A 20,726-nucleotide genomic window follows, 5' to 3' on the forward strand; every position below is an offset into this window, starting at 1 on the left:
AAATTATATTAAAACTATTAAAATATGTTTTAAGATGAACTTATTTAATATATGTAAACTATAGCTGTATATTACTTACTAAAACAATTTCAGTTGTGCTGTGCAATGCTCAAAATTGTCAAATTGTCGAAAACGAATTATTAATAATCTATGACTATTTGAAAGATATTTATATAGATACATATATCTTAAAAATGCCCTATCTTATGAAAAAAATATGTACGTATTTATTAGATTTTAATATAACTATACGTAATATAAAAGTTCACTGAAACGAAAGAAAATATAAAGAAAAAATGCAAAATATCCATTTGTCCTATTAAAAAAAGATGCGATAATATTTACAAATGTTATAATAGAATTATTTAATATATAATTAATCAATATTTTAATTTTAAAATATTTACTTTGTTTTCGTTTTTCATTTTACAAGTAGAAAATGTTGTTTGTTAATTTCTACAAACAATTACTGAAAAAACCACAATTACTTTTATCATATTTTAATTTATTATTTTAAAATTTAGATGAACAAAAAATTCTGTAATGTCTTTACAGTATTTACATTATGTACATAGGTATGTAAAAAAACTCGATTAAAACAATAAATGCATACATACAAATGTACATTGTTGAAAATTAAAAATATATGAAATATATATTTATGTAACAAATTTCATTTCTTTAGGCTTCCATTAAAGTAAGGTAAGTAATGTACATACATATGTACATACACACATATGTATACCTACAGTAGAGTTAGATCTTTTCTGTTCTATAAATTCCAATCAAAAATGCTTAAATAATGATTAAATAAATTTACATTAAAAAAGTTAACAATTTGGTTATGACTGTTATTATTAATAGTAACACTGCTCCTTATTGAGTCATCTACAAAAAATCTGAGTAATTTTATACTCAACCCAATTCTTATCTGTTAAAAAATTTATTACTGTAGTACGTACTCAGTTTGATTAGATCGAAAATATATAAAGAAATAAAATTGTTCCATCCCATTTTAATATATCTAATCGTTATTGTTGTTTTATGAAATTCTAATACAAATCTGACCGGAAATAACTTTATGAAATAACAGTATCGATGCACCCATAACACCTATGGTCAAGAAGGTAAATTCGCAAAGTTGATAACAAACCAAGCTCAAACAACCAATCAGCGAGAACCACATAAAGAATGCAACACTGTTTCATGCCGGATAATCAGTAATATACCTACTGTTTCTGTCTCGCACACAGCTTTTAAGGCCATGCAGCATCGAGCTGTTGCGCAAGAACTAAAAATATAATCGACTGACGTGTATTTGACAAGAAGCTACTCAAAGAATAAGAAAAAAGTTTAGTTAAATAGTATAATACTGCCAGTATTTATTTTATTATTCGCAAGTATTTGGTAAAGACGTTAGTGAAAGAAGAAATATAACAGCTTATTATAGTTTTCGAAATGGACGTATGAAATTATTTACTTTTAAAATTATCGTCAATAAAAAAATTCTAAATCAAAGTTTTGGAAACATACATATGTACATATCTTTGTAGGCAGTTGATGAAACTGCAAAACAAAGAATATTTAGAAAGTGGCAGCATACACGTAGCACTTATACATTATATTTGGAGATTAAATACATTTAACAACAACGACTGGTGGAAGCTTCATTAGAGTTAGGCCAAAACAATGGTTGTGCCGCTGAATGATATGCTACCTTTCGCCAGCGGAGAAAGAAAGCTGGCAGCTTGTGTTTTGTTGTTGTTATTAGAACTATTTCTAGAAGGTAAGCCTTTTTGTTAAGTTACAAATGGTTTACAACCTTAAAATCAGTGTTTACTGCCTAATGACTGAATAATGACACAAATTAAAGTTTTGTTTAAATAATTTTTTAATAAATTTTCTTGACATTATGCCAACTGTGCAAACAAACTATATTTGCTGTGCTTACCAAAAGAGATAACAAATTTTCTAACATAACCTTAACATTTGCAGGTGCAGACGCTGTGCCCAATCAGGCTGACATTGAAAATCATCTGGAGCTAGGTAAAGAATTTTTAGCGAGAGGGCAGCTAGCAGATGCACTAACACATTATCATGCAGCTGTAGGTGGGTAACCACAGTGTTATTAGATAGAAAGTAATTAATTAATTTTATTTGGTAATCCTTGCTTTTTTAGAGGGCGATCCAAATAACTATTTGACGCTTTTCAAAAGGGGCACCGTTTACCTAGCGTTAGGCAAGTCCCGTTTCGCCATACAAGACTTCACTCATGTATTGGAATTAAAGCCTGATTTCGCCGCTGCGCGTATACAGCGTGGTATTGTGCATTTAAAGAGTGGAGAATACGAACAAGCGAGTGACGACTTCGAACATGTGGTGAGTACAACTCCAAACCTAATTGTAAACTTTTACTCATACGATATTACATTATCAGCTGCAAGAAGATCCTTATAATGAGAGTGTCAATGAGCACTTTAGACGGATTGACGCTGCTATTGAACAGTGGGAAATTGTAAAGGATCTTAGGTATAGAGGCGATTCGCGCAATATCATTCCAATGATTACACAATTACTTGAAATATCTCCATGGTCCATTGAGTTCCGTCAAGCACGCGCTGACGCTTACATTGCCATAGATGAATTACCATCTGCCATATCCGATCTCCGTTCAGTGAACAAACTCTCACAGGACAGCACAGAAGGCTATTATAACATTGCATTGTTATTGTACAAAATGGGCCAAGCTACAAATGCTTTGAAAGAGATACGTGAATGTTTACATCTTGATCCAGAACATAAAGACTGCTTCCCCTTCTATAAGAAGCTTAGAAAAGTAGAAAAAAGTTTGGCAAATGCCGAAAATTCACGCGAGGAGAAACAATATGCAAATTGCATTAGTTCTTCTGAGTCTGTGCTAAAGCAAGAGAAAAACGAAAAAATGATAATTTTCGAGGCTAAGCGACTACTCTGCACATGTTATACAAGAGACGAACAGTTTGCCAAAGCTTTAAGTCATTGTAAAGATGCGCTCGACTTGTTGAAAGACCCGCAATTATATTGTGAACGCGCTGACGCCTATATTGGTTCAGAAATGTACGACGATGCGATCCACGATTACCAAAGAGCATTGGAAATGGATGAAAATCTGCAACGTGCTAAGGAGGGTATTGAAAAAGCGAAAAGACTGCAAAAACAAGCTGAACGACGGGATTATTACAAAATTCTCGGCGTGAAACGCACCGCTAACAAGCAAGAAATTGTTAAAGCGTACCGCAAAGCGGCACAAAAATGGCATCCCGATAACTTCAAAGATGAGGAGAAGAAGATCGCAGAAAAGAAGTTTATTGATATCGCGGCGGCCAAAGAAGTACTGACTGATCCCGAGAAACGAAAACAATTCGATATGGGTCAAGATCCTCTTGATCCAGAAGCAAATCAACAGCAAGGGGGCTTCCGCGGCGGCAGTCCATTTGCGCACTTCCATCACGGGTCACCGTTCCAATTCAAATTCCATTTCAACTAGACGTACCCTCAGGCAAAAGTTACAAGTAAAAAAACATTAGCATATACTTAGCCTTAGTCGGTTTGTTGTTAGGTCTCTTCTATTTTATTTAATTAGTAATAATATTAAGTCTGCGTGAAGAACATGCGTTGATGTTGCCATGTGATCATATGAGTAGAGCGTGTGCATTGTTTGCGTACACTCTCGATTGTGGGTAAATATTTTATATCTTCTTAATTTAATACATAGCAGTTTGCAAAATTGTAAATCGATATGGTTTTGTACAATATTTGTAAAGTAAGCTGTAAACTTTTAACGCTGTAACACACTAAATGCTCAAAGAATTTTTAGCGTACACAAAAGCTTTTCCATAACAGTGTCACGCCGCTTAAACTAAATCTAATGATATCTAAATTTGTACTTCTCTAATGAGATTTCGTATAATTTCAATTGAGTTTATTTGTAAATAGTAGGCTAAATAATGAACTTTCTCTCCTATTTTTTATGTTAAAAAGAATATATGTATTTATACAATTAACAGTTAAATTGGATATTTATATGAAATCAAAAGCATTTTGAGGTTATGAAAATAAAATGAGAATGTTTATTACACAATAAAACAAATTTATAACTTTGAACAATTACATATCTATATGTACGTTATTTTATTATTTTATCTTGTTTGGTGCAAATCTGAAAAGTTAAAGGATATATTTATATATACAAGAGAGAACTGGGTAAGCGAGAAAACTCAATAAGTGAGAATAATACTCTGGACCCGAACTTTGACCTCTCAAAAACCTCTATGAATAAGAAACAAAAACCTTACAGACGTGACAGACGTTTTCCACTCTGACCTCTATAACTGAGAGCCTTTTTTGTATATACCTCTATAAGCGACAACTTTCCTATGTATGACTTATTCTTTTTTTTCAGGAATCAGGAACTATGTTGTTTTCTTGTAATTTAAAGAAATAATGTTTAACTGTATTAACATATTTGTCATGCTCACTGCAGTTTATAAATATTATTTGCAACGAACAGTACAGCTCTTACAACAACTTACAATTTCTAAACGATAAATCAACGTGTTGTCGTTTTAGTGAGAAACCTCTATAAGCAAGAAAAAAATCATGGCCCCTTGAACTCTCGCGTAACCATGTTTGACTGTATTTATTATTAAATACCTGTAAAGGGTATTTTCTCGGATTTTGTTAGTTTTAAAGCATTAAGAAGTATTAATATTTTTGCTTGCATCTTCGGGAGTAAAATTCTAATTTTGAGATTCGTACAAATCGTTTGGAAAGTGTCTATGATTCTTTGATGATTTCGAAAAATCTATGGAGAAATCTTCATCAAATGCTTTCTTTCGGAACGTTTAAATTAATCCATGCACATGTATAAGTATATGTACATACCAAATGCATTTCAGTGTAAAAGTTTTGGAGGTCATGAATAAATAATATAAATAAAAATCGGAAATTAAAATTTTGCTATCGTCCATTTTTCATCTTAAAACGTTAACCGGTTCTTCTATTGTGATGACGTAGTATAAGTAGCATATTGCTGAAATGAGTGGTCCCAAACAAATCGATGACGTCAGCAATACTAAAATAATAATAAACACATTTGAGTTTGCTTTCTGCGTGCGTATTAGCGCTTTATTACTTTGAACAAAAACGAAATATTGTGCATTACATACAAACAGATAAAAATACGAATATATAAATGTATTTAAAAGAATTAACAGCAAATAAGAACATAATGAAACAAAATTTGTAATTTTCTCCTTGAATTATTCACCTTAATTTATATATTTTTTTGGATTTGAGTATTATTTTTAATATTTATGTAGATAGAGTTATTTATTTACGATTATGTTTATTTGGCTAACGAAAAAAGTTTATATCTTTACTTTTTAATCATATATACAAAAATTAGATTTATTTATACGAAAAAGCTAAATTGTCATTACACATAACATATTACACAACTAATTTTGAATATAAGCAATTTTGATGGTCTAAGTTTATATGTACGTGAATATTTAAGTTTAAGTTAATATTTTTTTTTACTTTTCGAACTAGTCAATTTAGCTTAGCAATTTATAACGACCGGTTTGTAGTTTCATTCTTCTAACATTTCCTACACATCAAGAGCTGTCTTCACCAACTGCAGTCTTCTCAAAGAAAACTACATATATAAACACGGCACTTGCGAATACGGCAAACATATACAACATTTGTTTAATATGATATTTGCGATCCAACGTCGTTAGAAAGTTTCTTAACGAAGCATTAACATCATCGTCATCGTCGTCGGCATTCAGTGAGTGTCGTCCCATTGCAGCTGAACTGTAACGTGGACTGGGCGGTGATGCGCTTAGCCTTCCTGAGTTGCTGCGTCGATATGGTACGCGCTCTTGTATTTTATTGCTGCCATAGCTGCTGTATATTTTCCTACCGTCAGACAAGTATTCTTCCTCATCGCTGTCCTGTACATATATCTCATCGCCGGACAATTGTTCACCCTCCGAACAGCTGTCAGGTTCATCAACGCTGCGTGTGTAACTAGTATTTGCTCGTGCTACTGTAGAGTAGCGTTTCACATTTGGTGACGACTGTGCTTTGGGTGATGTATTACTTGGAATATATGATTCTTTGTTCAAAGGAGCGCTCGCATAGCGCGAGGATATATTTAAATGAGGTTCAAAGGGCAAATGCGCTTCCGAGCCACGTTGAATGCCCGCAACGTAGCTAGTTCGATCGTAATTGGTAGTGGCAGGCATGGTTTTACGGTTACGATCACCAGCACCATCTATCGAGGGCTCTTCATCACTTTCTACTTCAAAATGTTTTACTTCTTTAACAGGTGTAATTTCCTGGTAATATGAAGTCGTCATCACCCCTGACTTTGTCAGAGAGGGCGCTCGACCAAAATTAGTAGACATATGAGAATCCGGTATAGGCGGCGGAGAAGCTGTGTACAATGAGGGCGTGGGCAAATCAGTTGGTAACCGTGGATATAAACGTTGTGCATCCGCCTGATTGTAAGTGGTATTAGTTACATTAGACTTAGAAAGTGCTGTTGGACGTTTGAATACTAAATCCTTTGAGTATGATGATGAACCTCCCAAACTACTACCAAGTGTCGATGAATGACTGGCCATATTTTCAATATTGAAAGAATTAGTTGGAGATCCTGAACTGTAAAAACCAACTGGTCTATTAGTGATATGCTCCGGAGTTGAAAAGAATCCTTGTTTTGGTATTTCGGCGTCATTTTGTTGATGAGAAGTATTCAGAGTGCGTGTTTGGCTAAATCCCAAATTTGGTAATGATGATTTGTAGCTACTGATAGGGATCTCTCTTCGATCTTGCCCATAAGTACGTGTTTGACTAAAATTCAAATTTGTTGAAGTAGATTTATATCCATCATCGAGATCACTGGGGACAATTTCTATTTCATCAAAATCGTGATTAATATTATTTGGAGAATGCACTTCAAGAGGCACAATTCTTGCCCTGTTGCCAAATCCAATTCCAATATTGGCATTTGTATCAGCACTTTTGGCCTTTTGTTGTACCGTTCTTGCTGTTGCCTCAGTTTTATCACGATTATTATTCAGCGCTGTATCAAATGTTACGTTATGGCCTTTTGGAGACTGGGTGCGTGTTTTATTTTTAATTGCTGATCGCTGCTTTTGTCTTCCCGCTTCTTCCTCATCGCTGGATACGTGCACAGTCACATTTACGGTCTTCCGACGCTCACTTGGCGAAGCAACTTGCTTTTTAGTGGCCTTGGGCGATGCTAAGTTTGTATCACCGGTGATCGATTTTATTAATTTGCGTATGATGACATCGCGTGTTGAGTCTGCAACTGGTACATTCATGCCATATTCAACGCATTTGTAATGCAATTCTTTGTTGTTCAGAGTTTCTAACTGTGCACGCAGCTCTGGGTGATCAAGTTTTTTGCTCATATTTGTATTAAATAAATTTACTACGCAGTTTTACCAAGTTAAAGTGCTACTTTACTTTTATTAGCAAGGCAAACTTCACAACACAACTACACAACACAAAACTTTTATTTAGAATGGTGAAATGGTTTTGTTTTGTTTGTTATTGTTGTTTTTGTAGATATATTAGCGGTATTGCCAAGTTCAAAAAAAGGTATAAGTCATTTCTAATATATAAAATGTCATTTATATCTATTACTTCTAAATTGGTATGCAAATAATTTTAGCGGCCCTATTTTTGAAATTTTTGCATTTAAGATCAATATTAATTGTTTCAAAAAGTATTACTTTTCACTATTATATAAAAGTTGTATAGAAAAGGGAATCCCCTTATGGTTCAGTTCTTTTTGATATGACATTTTAAAAGATTAAACAAGTGTTACCGTTTTTATCAAAATTATTTACACACATATTAAGATATTTCGAGATAACGGATTTCTCGATAAATCGTCTACCTTGTAACTCACTCTTGAGTACGATCACTGGAATGTTAAAGAAAAATTCCAATTCAATTATTGCTCGTTATTCGAGCTTACCACTTCTTGCTTATGTATCAATTGCTCTTAACACGACAACACTCTAACTAGAACTGTGTTAGCTACACAATCCGGCAGCCCTTATACAGTAGAACTTTAACAAAACTTCGTCTCTAGAACATTCTGGCAACTACGAATTTGTTGTATAGTTGCTTCTGGCAATTTATCGTCTGTTCGATTTTATTCTTTCATCCGTGTTCGTTACAATATATTTAATAATCTAAATCCAAACACCCAAACGATGCAATTGCGTTTGTTTTGAACTTCAATAATATAATTTTACTTTCCAATAGACACAGCAAAACACCATAGGAAAATTTGCTAACACCATTGGAAAATTTTTCACCCCAACTCAACACAGCGAAAAATGTTACCATTTAGCACACAGCCTATATAATAAATTGTTTTCGCGATATGTTTAACGCAAGTAGGATAAAAAATATGCGATAATTGAAAAACTAAAACCAAAAGAAATTGTGTACAAGGCCCAAAAATTATGAATTGAAATGGAATTATTTGTCATATATAGTTTCAGTCAAATTACATATTCAAATTCTTACTGACTTTTAAAATATATCTTTGAAATTATAGAACTTCTGTTATATTATAAAATATTTAAAATTATTACGCGAAGATACCAAGGTGAAAAATAGTTTAAGTCAAAATGACATCTTCAATCAACAACATTACACCAAATTTAAATAAATGGCATCACACTTATAATGGATTATTTTGAGGCATTTGAGATGAATGGAAAATATTTCCATCAAATGTGTGATTTTGACATTTCTTTGGTGCTTTCATCCCTTCTCTTTTCCTTTCTTTCCATTTGTCAAGTTTCCGGTACGTACGCGAATTTTATATCTCTCGATTAAAATATTTTTTATTATGGAAAAACATTTCATACTCGTTAAAATGCCTACTGAAAACGAGAAATTAAATGTTTTTCTGTGTGCGCAAGTAGTTGGCTATGTGAAAGCAACTGAAAGAATTGTGATGTTCTTGGATTAAAATTCTTACTGTGATTACCAATTGTGTAGTGGTTGATTTGTGCATAAGTATACAGATTGGGAGAGTGTTTGCTTTTAGTGTGGTCGACTACTTGCGTATATTTTATTTAGGGAGTTCAACTTAAATGTGATAAATTACATATTTGTTCTCAATAAATTGTAGTTAACAATGGCTGACACACAAGCAAAACCCGCTGCTGCACCAGCGTCAAAAGCTCCAAAGGCGGTTAAGGCACCCAAAGCTAAAGCCCCCAAGTTTGAGAAGCCTACCACTCCCGTGGCTGCACCCAAATATAAGCGTCATGGACGTCTTTTTGCCAAGGCAGTGTTCACTGGTTACAAGCGTGGTCTCCGCAACCAACACGAAAGCCAGGCTATCTTGAAGGTATGTATTGCAAATGAATGAAGGTGTAAAGTATTTATAAATAATACATGCTTTTAACTGATAGATTGAAGGTGCTCGTCGAAAGGAACACGGTCAATTCTACATTGGCAAGCGTTGTGTGTATGTTTACAAAGCTAAGACAAAGAAGTGCGTGCCACAACACCCAGAACGCAAGACCAGAATTCGCGCCATCTGGGGTAAAGTGACCCGCCTGCATGGAAACACTGGATCTGTGCGTGCCCGTTTCAACAGAAATTTGCCTGGTCACGCCATGGGTCACCGCATTCGCATTGTAAGTGTCGAAGTGAAACTTTGAATTAAGATAATAATTTTTTATTAATAATTGTATTTTCTATTTGCAGATGTTGTATCCATCGAGAATTTAAGTAATTATGTTAATAATTAACTTTAATCTGACTTGCAAACCTGTTTTTTAAACAAATAAAAAATTATCTTTAAATTTAAAAAAATACCTGGAAGTGTTATGGGAATGGATGAGGTGGGGCAAAAAAAAAAAAGACGTTTTGTTTAGACAGTATAATCTACAGCAGTTAAGTATTCTGTTCAAAACAGCGATTGCTACACATGTAATATACAAAGAAATCAAATATGCTTGTTCATAAAATTGTTCTTGTCTGAGAAAATTTAGTGTTCCAATAAGTATGTTGCTAATTTTTGCTGCTCCTCTAAACTGAGTTAGATCGCCGAAAAAACCGACTAACTGGCTGTCGTGGGAGCCGTGCCGTGTGCTTTATGTATTTATTTCCAAATATTTTTTAAGGTCGTTTGCGCTGTACTTTAAATAATTCTTGGAAATACTTATACAAAAATCTGGTTTCGAAGACTCGGCTATTAAAATACAGTCGGCTCAATTTGAATATATACTTTAGTCTAGGTCTTTGATGGGACTACTTTTTTGCCTTTACCTGATTTCGTTTTGAGTGCCTTTACTTCCATATTTCATATACAAATTAAATATCATAAATCAGCATTTATAAACATAGCTCTTTAAAGACATTTTGGCAGAGTTGGTTAAGTAAAAAAATATATAAAGAAGCGTTCAATTTACTGCTTGAAATTAAATGCGTAGCACTCACTGAGGGAAGTCTTCGGATTCCCAAGTTTGAGCAGTGAACACATTGTCTCCCTGACCCCTAATATAATCTTTGAATTAATCAAGGTGCTGGGGCGAGAGGAGACGTAAGTTATTTTACCAAATGCCCACATACACATATCCTAGCAAGGTGTTGTAACCCTTGATGTTAAAAATGCTTTTAACTCAACATCTTGGCATAGCATATTGGCTGCCCTAAAAAGTTTCTCCGTGCCTCTATATTTTTACAAAATAATCGTAAGCTACTTTAATAAAAGACTTCTGAACTACTAATGGCTCTATACGGTGGCGAGGTATGGGGAAAAGCACACGAAACAAAATCTTACCGACGCTCAGCTTTTCGTACAGTGTCAGAAGATGTTGCCCTCGTAATTGCTGCCCTTGTTAGCCAAAGATACTAAAAAGCCTGAAACGGACACATGGCTAAAAAGCCCACACAGCGAGGTAAATTTTTATTTAATTTAAATTCTCACAGGGCATGGCTGTTTCAAAGCATATTTGAAACGCTTCCTACACGAAAATGATGATATATGCGATAATTGAGGGGGCGGGACAGTTAAGAATGTAGAGCATACGTTGTTCCATTGTCCGCAATATGAGCAAGAGAGACAATATCTCAAGAGTGCATTCGGTATAGACCCAACCCCTTAAAACTTAGTAACCCAAATGGTTCAAGCAAAAGCTAAGTGAAATGAGTTGTGCGAAATAGCCGCCAAAATCATGAAACCCCAAAGATCCCGAGAGCAGCAGCGGAGAAGAGAACTCCAAAACTTAACAGACCAGTAGAACCCGGACCAAACAAACATATAAAAACAAAGTATAAAATCATAAGGGACCCTTCCCCTTACCCAACAAACATTGCACGGGACGGGATCGGGATCAACAGAAGTGGAGCTAAGGAGGGGGTAGTAATATAATAACTGAGAGATAAGAAGCTTAAAATTGTGTACAAATATGCAATATGATTTAGGGAATCGTTATGAAAAAAAAACAACGAATATCGACTTGTTTCCTTTTCCATTTCAGCATCAAGATCGCATGCTACTTCCTTTTCGAATTTTCTAACAAGAAAATAGCGGATATAAAACCAGCAAGTTCCGTTCTGATTAGTCTGTTTATTAAGCACATACATAAATACTGATTTGGTGTAAATTATATTTATTATAATTAATATTTGTTGATTGTAAACATTTAGGTATCCTATTTTACAATATTTGCATATGTAATTGAATTAATTTGCATATACCATATAATTTAATTTGTTTGTTTTTAACCATGCAAGGCATATGGCAACGCTAATTTCCTCGTTGCTACACTGCAAATAAAACAAAAAGCAATAAACTGCTACCATACACAGAATAGCTAACATACATATACACATGTAAATGTACATTCATACATACATGTATGTATCTATTATGTATGTTAATTAATTTTTTTCGTTTACAAAGTTTCGGCATTTCGAACCTTCCACGCAAAAAGCTGGTATTTAACTCTTGTAATTACCGTCTAGCGGCCATTTCCGCTAAACTCTTCCAATTCGAAATATTCCAATACCCACACCTTCATTTCCAGTTTACATTTCCAATGTAAGTCACCAATCCACTAAGCAGCTAGTTGCCTAGCCATCTAGTGCGCCAACCGCTGAGCTGGCTCACCAGCTGCAGAGCTATTGAATCAAACAGGTACTTCACCACTTGTACGCGCTCTCATGGCTTCAGTTCTCTTTGAGTTGTTGAATCCGATTGTTGTCGTTCATTTGCAAGCCGTCATACGCACGAAACAATATAAAATCCGCACAGAATATCGCCAGCAACTGTTGCTTTTATGTACGCAAACCATTATGTGTGCTCGCCACCAACCAAATCAGTGAATTGAGCAAATAGCAGGACAAAAGAAATGTAAACAAGAAAACTGCATCTGTTCAAAGCAAATAATTGTTATTACAAGGTAATTAGTGTGCAGTGCAAGCTTCAACTTCTACAGAAATATTTTATGTGGTTTCATAGCGATTTTTGCTGGCAGACCATCGGTGCTCCGCTCTTTTGTATGTTGTGCTCGTATCCCTGGACGATACAGCAGCATTCTTTGTTGTCACGGCGCGCGCACATTGGAATTTTGCTTACTACCAGCAAAATGCTCACAAGTCTTACCCCCAAAACCGTTGCCTAAACGCGTTACGTTGTGTTTTTATTTTCACCTACCTATTTATTTTATTTTTGGCTTTCTAACGTTATTCGTTACTTGGTTTTCTGGCTTACCTTCTTATTTACATACTCTACACACATGCATAAATACATATTTGTATTTATATACATGCATACGGTCGGTCGTTCATGTGAGTGCATTTATTGTTGCTAGAAACCGGTTATTGCTCCCCAATAAATAGCGTGAATGTTTCAAATAGGTAGGTGTTGCTGTGTGCGGCTCTGCCAATGAAAGAAGCCACAAAAGCCAGGGGCGAGAAAAGAAAAATCTGTAATAACAAAATAAGTTAAAATAGTTTTGCGCTAAAAAATGCAAAACAATGAAAAACGAAAAACTGCTAATAAACAAAGTATCTCCATTGAAGGCATAACAACAACAACACAAAAATATTAAAGAACCAACACGATTTAACTCCGAAACTTAGGAAAAAAACAATAACAACAAAAGTGAAAAAATAAAGTGTACAGGCAACTACAACAACTGTGTCAACGGCAAGTGCAAAAGCTTCGTTTGCTGCATAAAAACAACAACGCTACCGACGAACAAGTCTTCCTACATGTACATATAATACAACAGTACATATGCATATATTTATATACGTTCTGTTGCATTAAAATCCGTTGCAAATTCAATGACACGCAAAGTTGCGCAGTTAATTCAAAAGGTTAATTGATTTTTAATTAAAAAGAAAGTCGGCAAACACATATACACATACATACGTACATATGCATATGTGGCTGTGGCTTTAAGTGGAAATACAGTTTTGTGAAATTAAAATATCAAATAAGTAAATGCAAATGCACTACACAAGTGTCAAAAAAAAGTAATAATAAAGAATTCTGTCGCGGAATTTATCTGTTGTAATGAGAATGTGGAAATATTAACACAACGCAACGCAACTTTATCGCTGTTGGTGAGTAAAACGCCATTTTACAGTTAATGTAATGTGATGCCATCAATAGTTAATGATGTACATACACATTTAATTTTGTAATTTATACACATACATATGTTTATATATGTATATTAAAACTTAATTTTAGTTTCATTCACCTGAAGCAACAAAAGTAAATAGTAAAAACTCTTTGTTCAAACAAGTTCATCAAAAATGTTGCAGCAAACACTAAAGCGCTTGAATATTAGCCATTAATGAGAAGTTGCTACCAAAGGATAACCAGTATGCACCAATTTAAATACGTACATACATGCATACATATATGTAGATATATAATTCCATACATATCATATGAATATTTATATGTATGTATATGCAATGTGCATGTACACCGCAAATACTTCTATATAAGTATGTATGTATGTGGTTCAGTGCGCAACAACAAGCGATTTGCTAAAGTTGCATGACAGAACAACACAACACAAAATTACAAAATAAGAAAAATTGGCAACCACAGCAACTTGAACCGGCCACTTGCATCAGCAACACCGATCAATTTTCGCAAATTGAAGTCAATGTCGCCACTTTGATGGTGCGACGAGCACACCATGCATTGCACCAACCAACTGTACAAAAACAACTTGTGAGCAGTGCAACAAGCAAATGATTATTGCCTGCCGAAAAAATGATTAAAAACCGCAGTTAAGTGAGATACGAATGCACAGTTGGCTGGACAGTGGACCTCTTTGAATTTCTTTGGCGATAGTTTAAAAAAACAAAGAAAATAGTTTTTGTTTTTTTTACTTAAATATTTTAATATTTTAACTTTGGTAATTTGTATCAAAATAAGAAAAAAAGTAAATTTCGGCTGCACCGAAGATATAATACCCTTTACAGGTGCATTTCTTTAAGCAAAAATATGTACATGTAAATCTGAAAACGTAACCGGCCAACAGTTTGCTTTCACCGGAAATCGTTTGGCTAGTTGTTTTTAGCGACATTCTTTTATATAAATAACCTTCGATTAAAGTTACTTAATAAGGAAAATATATCTTTTACGAAGATCTTTATCATGATTTTGATAGATCAATTTGCATGGTTACTATTTGCAAAAGTGGTCGATCTGAATAATTTGTCCGGAGATTTTAGCGTTGCGTTGGACAATAATATATGACAAATTTCGTGAAGATATTTTGTCAAATAAGAAAATTTCCCATATAAGAATTTGATTTTGATCGTCCAGTTTGTATGACAGCTACTATATGCTATAGTGCGTCGATGTTGACCGTTCCGACAAATGAGTAGGTTCTTGGGGAGAAAAGAATGTGTGCAAAACAAATCGATATCTCAAAACTGAGAGACATGGCTAAATCGGCTCAGTTCGTCATGCTGATCATTTAATAAACCCTGGTCAGAGTATAGAAAGGAGCTAATAATTATTTCTCTGTATTTATTTTAACAAGACACGCATAAGTAAAATGAAGAGACACTTGTTTGTGATAGAAACGAAATCATCACAAATTTAACTTAAATGTGGTTGAGTTTTCGATATATCGCTTGGCTCATGAAAAATCAAAACAATCCGTATAGGAAAATACTTAAGCAAAGAGCAGGATTGGTTTTTATGACATGAACGAGGATTTCTCTAAGTTTTAATTCCTCAAGCTCTTTAAGCCATTTGATTTTGCAGTTGATTTCTGAAATTGCTTTAAAGTTTTAAACTAAAATATTATTTAAGTTTTTTTTTTATCTATTCTATTCGAACATATGCCCATTTTGCTTGCTTTGCTTAGCATAAAAATATTCATTATTGACTTGCTCGGTAAGTCTTGTGTCTACTGGACTTGTACTTAGATATTACACACTTCTTACCCACTGTACCACCCTAGTATGCCTGAGAACGTGAATATACATATATGTACATATGTGCAGTATACGGCCTACTTGCAACAAGCCAATTGATTTGGACCAATCAGCCAACAACAATCTGAGAAGTGAATTGCATTCTCGTACAACAAATCACCTACATACACATGTATGTTTGTGAACACTATTATGTAAGTATGTATATAAGTGAAGGGCCAAACAGGATAAGCTGTAATTAACAAAAGGAAGGAAGAGCATAAATATTACAACAACATCAAAGGACTCAACTAAACATTCGTTCGATATATGGTTGGCAATCATTGATTCGGGTATATATGTGGTATATACTATGTAAGTGAATTTATTAACATGCAGTTATATAGTTGTGGAAATCGGAAGTGGGATGATTGCAAATAAGTACTTACATACATTATGTACAATACACAAATCGTCTGTTTTAAGACGCGCCTGCAGGGCTGGGATTGTTGTTGCTGAGTTCATCAATTTTAAATATACATACATATGTACTTATGTATATATACGTATTTATATGAAAATACTCCCATACTAGGTCTTTAAAGAGTGGCAGCAGAACTCGTGGCTAGAGCGGTCTTCAATTCAGATATACATACATATATGTACTTGTATATATATGCTGTATGCTGTTTGGCTTTGTACTGCAATGCACCGGCGCGTTGAATAAATTCAAGTACAACGGCAAATCGATTGTCAGATATTAATGTCTGTATGTATATGCATGTATGCTGTTATGCTTGTAGGTGTGTATCATATACGTATGTATGCATGTATATGTACCTATGTTTACGCCTGGCTGTCAGTTGCAGCTAAATATTGCTGTTATTGTGGTTTTTGCAATTGTAAATTCTACCAGTTTTTGTTTTGCTCTTTGCGCACTGATATTTTTTAGCGATTTGCAACTTGTTGAGGCGGTTACACTCTTTAATCTAACTTATTGTATGTGTACATATGTAAGCATATAGGTATATGCCGCTGTGTGTAACTACTAACATTCTAATAGTTGGTGTATACTTGTGTGTTTCAAACTTGTAACAAAATCGACTTATATATCTTACTACCAATAACTATATTTTCGACTGCTTTGGACCACTTTTGAATTAAAAAAGTTTGGTACAATCGAATTAATTTATATAATTATGAATGCTCAGTACATTTCAGGCATAACTTTAGTTGCGTAAAACTTTCAAAAGTATGTTTTCATGAAAAATCTGTAGACCTTTTCTGTATGGCATATGGGAAAACTAAAATAATTTAGGCACAGTTTCAATTGAAAATAAAGAGCTTGTTTACGTTGGCTCCTTTTTTAAGGGAAAAAAGTGAAAATTCGGAAGGCGTTTGCGAAGAAAAAAATCAATTTTGAAAATAACGCATACCCTAATATACATACATATATATATTTTTATTTATGTAATTAGAAAAACATGTATTTAAATATAAATATTAATTCATATATTAAAAAATTAAACTAACCATCATTTATTAAGGATAATATTAAATATTATGCCATATTATTTCTCAACATTTAAATTATGTGTGATATTATTATAAATCGCATCCAACATCTCCTTACTTACTAAAAACACTTCCATATTACCGAAGGAACGCCAATTTATAATTTTTTCCTGTTATAAATTTTACTGCTTCGTAGTGAATTTTATTGCTGTACTGTGCAATTAAGAATTTTTTCGGAATTTTGTAACATAAGACATTCCATATCAAAATTATTCCTTTCAGTGAACCTAAACCAATTGCAAAATAAAGTTGTTCGCATTTTGCTAACAAGCAAATTTTTAAGTGCCCCAAATCAGAGCGATTTTAATGATACTAGACTTAAATTGTTTATAAAAACAAAAATATTATATAGGATTGTGATTATTGTTATCATTAACTAAATTTTTTTTAAAATGGACTTAAATCACTTTTAAAATAAACGGCTCATATATTGATTTTCATTCTACATTTACCTATAGTTGCAATGCCTTACGACGCCGGTGTCCAGATCCTACTACTTTTTATGCTCTCGAAACATGTTACACCACGTAACGGTTGTTGCGTTAAAAACTAATCGAAAAAGATATAAATTTAAATCATTCATGCTCAGGCAGACGACGCTTGACTAAAAATTGTGATCGATCCATGAAAACAACTCAAAGTGGAAAGAGGCATAAGTATATATATTTCGCAAACTACTAAGGTCGTGACATCTTGGTGCTAAATATTATTATAATTGTGCCAGATGTTAGAACTACCTTATTTGTTTATAGGTTTCAATGTATCTACTTTTCTATTTTTATTTTTTGTTGAGCGTATGATTCATAATGTTCTTGAAAAAAGTTTGCATTTCGTTCTCGATATTAGAGTCACCTTAAAATCAACGTTCATTTTCTAATTTATATATTAAATGGAGCATTTTCTTAAAGTTGCTTTACCAGTTGTGCAAAGTAAAATTTATTCTTCAACATTTTTATTAATCAAGATCTCTTGAGTCTGTTCAGAACGTTAGAACGCAGCGTATTAATGGGGAAACTCCTTTCGAATTCTTTTTGAATTAATAGTTTTTCTATAAATATTTAAAATATTGTAAGTAATCAGCTTAAAAATCGGATTAAAGCTAACAAAGCTTCTGAAAATCTCCGTACAAAACCGTACTCCAATCTTCAACGCCGTGTAATAGCATAGACTAGTACTAGTTTTGAAGCTAAACATACGCGACGTATTCACTCATTTAATTCACATTTATGCTGCAAACCAAACTGTGAAGACTGCATGAACAATAGGTGACTTAAGAGATATGCGATCAAATAAATAAAAATCGTTGTCAAGGATACGAGAAGATAAATAATATGTACATATGAATGAACCGATTCATATACTACATATGTGTGTAGGTATATCGTCAAATGAACACTGCGCAAAAAATGTTTCGTGGAACGTTGCAAAACCACTTTTTAGAACAATACAGTGAAAAATAAAAGGCAAAAACATAATCAAGTCAATTAATAAATCACCAAAAGAAATAAAAGTTCATATACATAAATTCTACAGGTGAGCATGCGCTATCGACAATAGAACCATTGAGCTCATACGCCGGCGCGCCAAGCAGATTTCGTTTAGTATCGACTACGTGTTTTATAGGGTTTCTTGATAGTAGAACGTTTTTCAAACTAATATCTTTCATGGAAATTTCAATAAAATATGTCACAATTCTTCTTAGTAATAAAGTACTCTATATTGGAATATAATTTTATCAGTCTTACCCTTACCCGACCCATTCATCTTATGGTTGACATATTTTGTTGTCATTGGGAGAGAAGTCAACAATTTTTCCTAATGATTCAAATATCATAATTTACTACATATCTGTATATTCAAATAAAATATTAACAAGAAAAACTGTTAACTTCGGATGCACCCAAGCTATAACGCTTCAAAAATGCATTTCTTATAGCAACTATGTATATGTAGCTATAAATAAACGGCTAATGGCCCCGTTCTCCGAAGATTCGTTCTGGGTGTGACAAACTTCGTGGCAAACTTAACATTCCCTGCCCGAGGGATAATTACTAATTGCTGCCTGAAGCGTACGGCTGGAGTCGATTATCGGAGCTCTTGATAAGTTTGAGGTCGAAGCAAATCTCAAGCATTTTATCTACAGTCTCTTTTGCGACAGAAGACAGAACGGATGTGACGGAGTGGGGAAGTGCATGGCAACTTCGGAAAGTAAATAGAAGCACCCGCGAGTAAATAGAAGCGACCTGCCATTGGACATATAGACTTCCAGTGATCTTGGCAAGAGTCAGTCAACAACTAGAAGGTTGCTCTTAGCCTTGGCTTGACTGGACACTTTCCAATAGGTTCACACGAGGTGTGGCAAAATATTTTGTCTAACACTCTTTGCCAAAGCTGTTTGAAGGAAGGCGAGGTGGAACCAGCTAGTCACTTTCTTCTCTATTGCCCGGCTTTGCAAGAATGAGATTGGAAAATCTCGGTAGACATACCTTCGGCGGGCCTACCGTAGTAGCTGGGATTGAGATTAACCGCCTTAACATATTTGTGGTAAGCTCAAAATGCTTCGTCGATCTATGAGTATCTGTTGATCCCCTTTTAGTAGTTTATAGGTAACACAAAGAACCAACAGCTGTACAAGTAAGATACATCGATTCGGATCAACCCTTAGATATAATAAGTTTATTAACTTTCAGTGTATTTAAATATAACATTTTCTAAAATATGTTAAAGTATAAGTAAATAATGGTAGATGCCTTCGTAAATTTAAAAAAAAAAATCATTCATTCATGTTTTTTCCTTTACAATGTGCACACGTGGAAATTTAAATTATATTATTATTTTGACCCGGATAGTTCAATATTTCTGTTAAGAACCAACTAAATTGAGTCACACATGATTTTTTTATTTTCTACTCTTAGGAATATTTACAAGCAAATCAAAATTTTTTTTTTCATCATCAAATCTTAACTGTGTGCTAATTGAGTGTGTATGAATAGAAACCTTAATGAGACAATTGAAAACTTAATTGTTTTAGTTAATTGACACGTTTGGATATCGTGTTAGGTATATATAAATACAACTCTGACCTTGTAACAAACCCTTGTGTTTATTTTAACACATTTCTCTTAAGAACTATTTCACGAATTCTAAATTGGCAGATTATTTATTCTAACACTGAAAAGCAAACAAAAACCACTTATTGAAATATTCAAAATCTCCACAAAATCCCCAGTGATTAAATTATGCAAATACAAAGTAAATATACATACATACATACATGTACCAGTATTATGTACATATGTAAGTATGTATTTATACCTTAATAAAAAAATGAAAAACTGAATATTATAAAATTAAATAACACACCAAGTTAATAATATTAATAAGTATATGTGGATAATGGGCCTGAACGGCGGCTGGGCAAAACAGACGCGTACAAAGAAAAAAAGAAAACAAAAAAAATTTAAAAAAAAATTGGAAAAAAACAAAAAAACTGCAATTTTAACTAAGACAAGTTTTTTGCTTGTTAATAATATTAAGCGCCACGTGTATATCTACATACAAATAGGTAAGTATGTATGAATGAGCGTCAACGCTGGCGAAATGCGTTCATGAGTGACGCACGCATGCGCTAAAATAAC

General features: G+C 33.7%; 4 protein-coding genes across 8 annotated transcripts in view; 3 read left to right on the plus strand and 1 right to left on the minus strand.

Moving 5' to 3' along the window:
* The first annotated feature begins 1,316 nt into the window (after nucleotides 1–1,316).
* Nucleotides 1,317–4,149, plus strand: P58IPK (dnaJ homolog subfamily C member P58IPK). The gene is made up of 4 exons (XM_014241295.3): nucleotides 1,317–1,786; nucleotides 1,996–2,109; nucleotides 2,180–2,379; nucleotides 2,438–4,149. Exons 1-4 carry the CDS (start codon nucleotides 1,690–1,692, stop codon nucleotides 3,524–3,526), a joined length of 1,500 nt encoding a protein of 499 aa, XP_014096770.1. The 5' UTR covers nucleotides 1,317–1,689; the 3' UTR covers nucleotides 3,527–4,149.
* Nucleotides 4,150–5,133: 984 nt separating this feature from the next.
* On the minus strand, nucleotides 5,134–7,652 carry bocks (bocksbeutel). The gene has a single exon (XM_014241142.3). It carries the CDS (start codon nucleotides 7,485–7,487, stop codon nucleotides 5,658–5,660), a length of 1,830 nt encoding a protein of 609 aa, XP_014096617.2. The 5' UTR covers nucleotides 7,488–7,652; the 3' UTR covers nucleotides 5,134–5,657.
* Nucleotides 7,653–8,799: 1,147 nt separating this feature from the next.
* On the plus strand, nucleotides 8,800–9,926 carry RpL35A (ribosomal protein L35A). The gene is made up of 4 exons (XM_014241564.3): nucleotides 8,800–8,902; nucleotides 9,233–9,454; nucleotides 9,519–9,746; nucleotides 9,817–9,926. The coding sequence occupies exons 1-4, from the start codon at nucleotides 8,810–8,812 to the stop codon at nucleotides 9,838–9,840; spliced, it is 567 nt and encodes a 188-aa protein (XP_014097039.2). The 5' UTR covers nucleotides 8,800–8,809; the 3' UTR covers nucleotides 9,841–9,926.
* Nucleotides 9,927–12,220: 2,294 nt separating this feature from the next.
* LOC106623695 (uncharacterized) overlaps nucleotides 12,221–20,726 on the plus strand; it is a 99,325-nt gene continuing 90,819 nt past the window's right edge. For 3 of the 5 annotated variants that reach the window (XM_070107064.1, XM_036373578.2, XM_014243299.3), the window contains exon 1: nucleotides 12,221–13,689. The gene's annotated coding sequence lies outside the window, so the exon portion shown is untranslated. The remainder of the gene's footprint in view (nucleotides 13,690–20,726) is intronic. The other 2 variants (XM_036373582.2, XM_036373587.2) reach the window with 1 other exon arrangement.

Source organism: Bactrocera oleae, chromosome 2 (assembly GCF_042242935.1).
Source record: "Bactrocera oleae isolate idBacOlea1 chromosome 2, idBacOlea1, whole genome shotgun sequence".
Classification (NCBI taxonomy): Eukaryota; Metazoa; Arthropoda; class Insecta; order Diptera; family Tephritidae; genus Bactrocera; species Bactrocera oleae.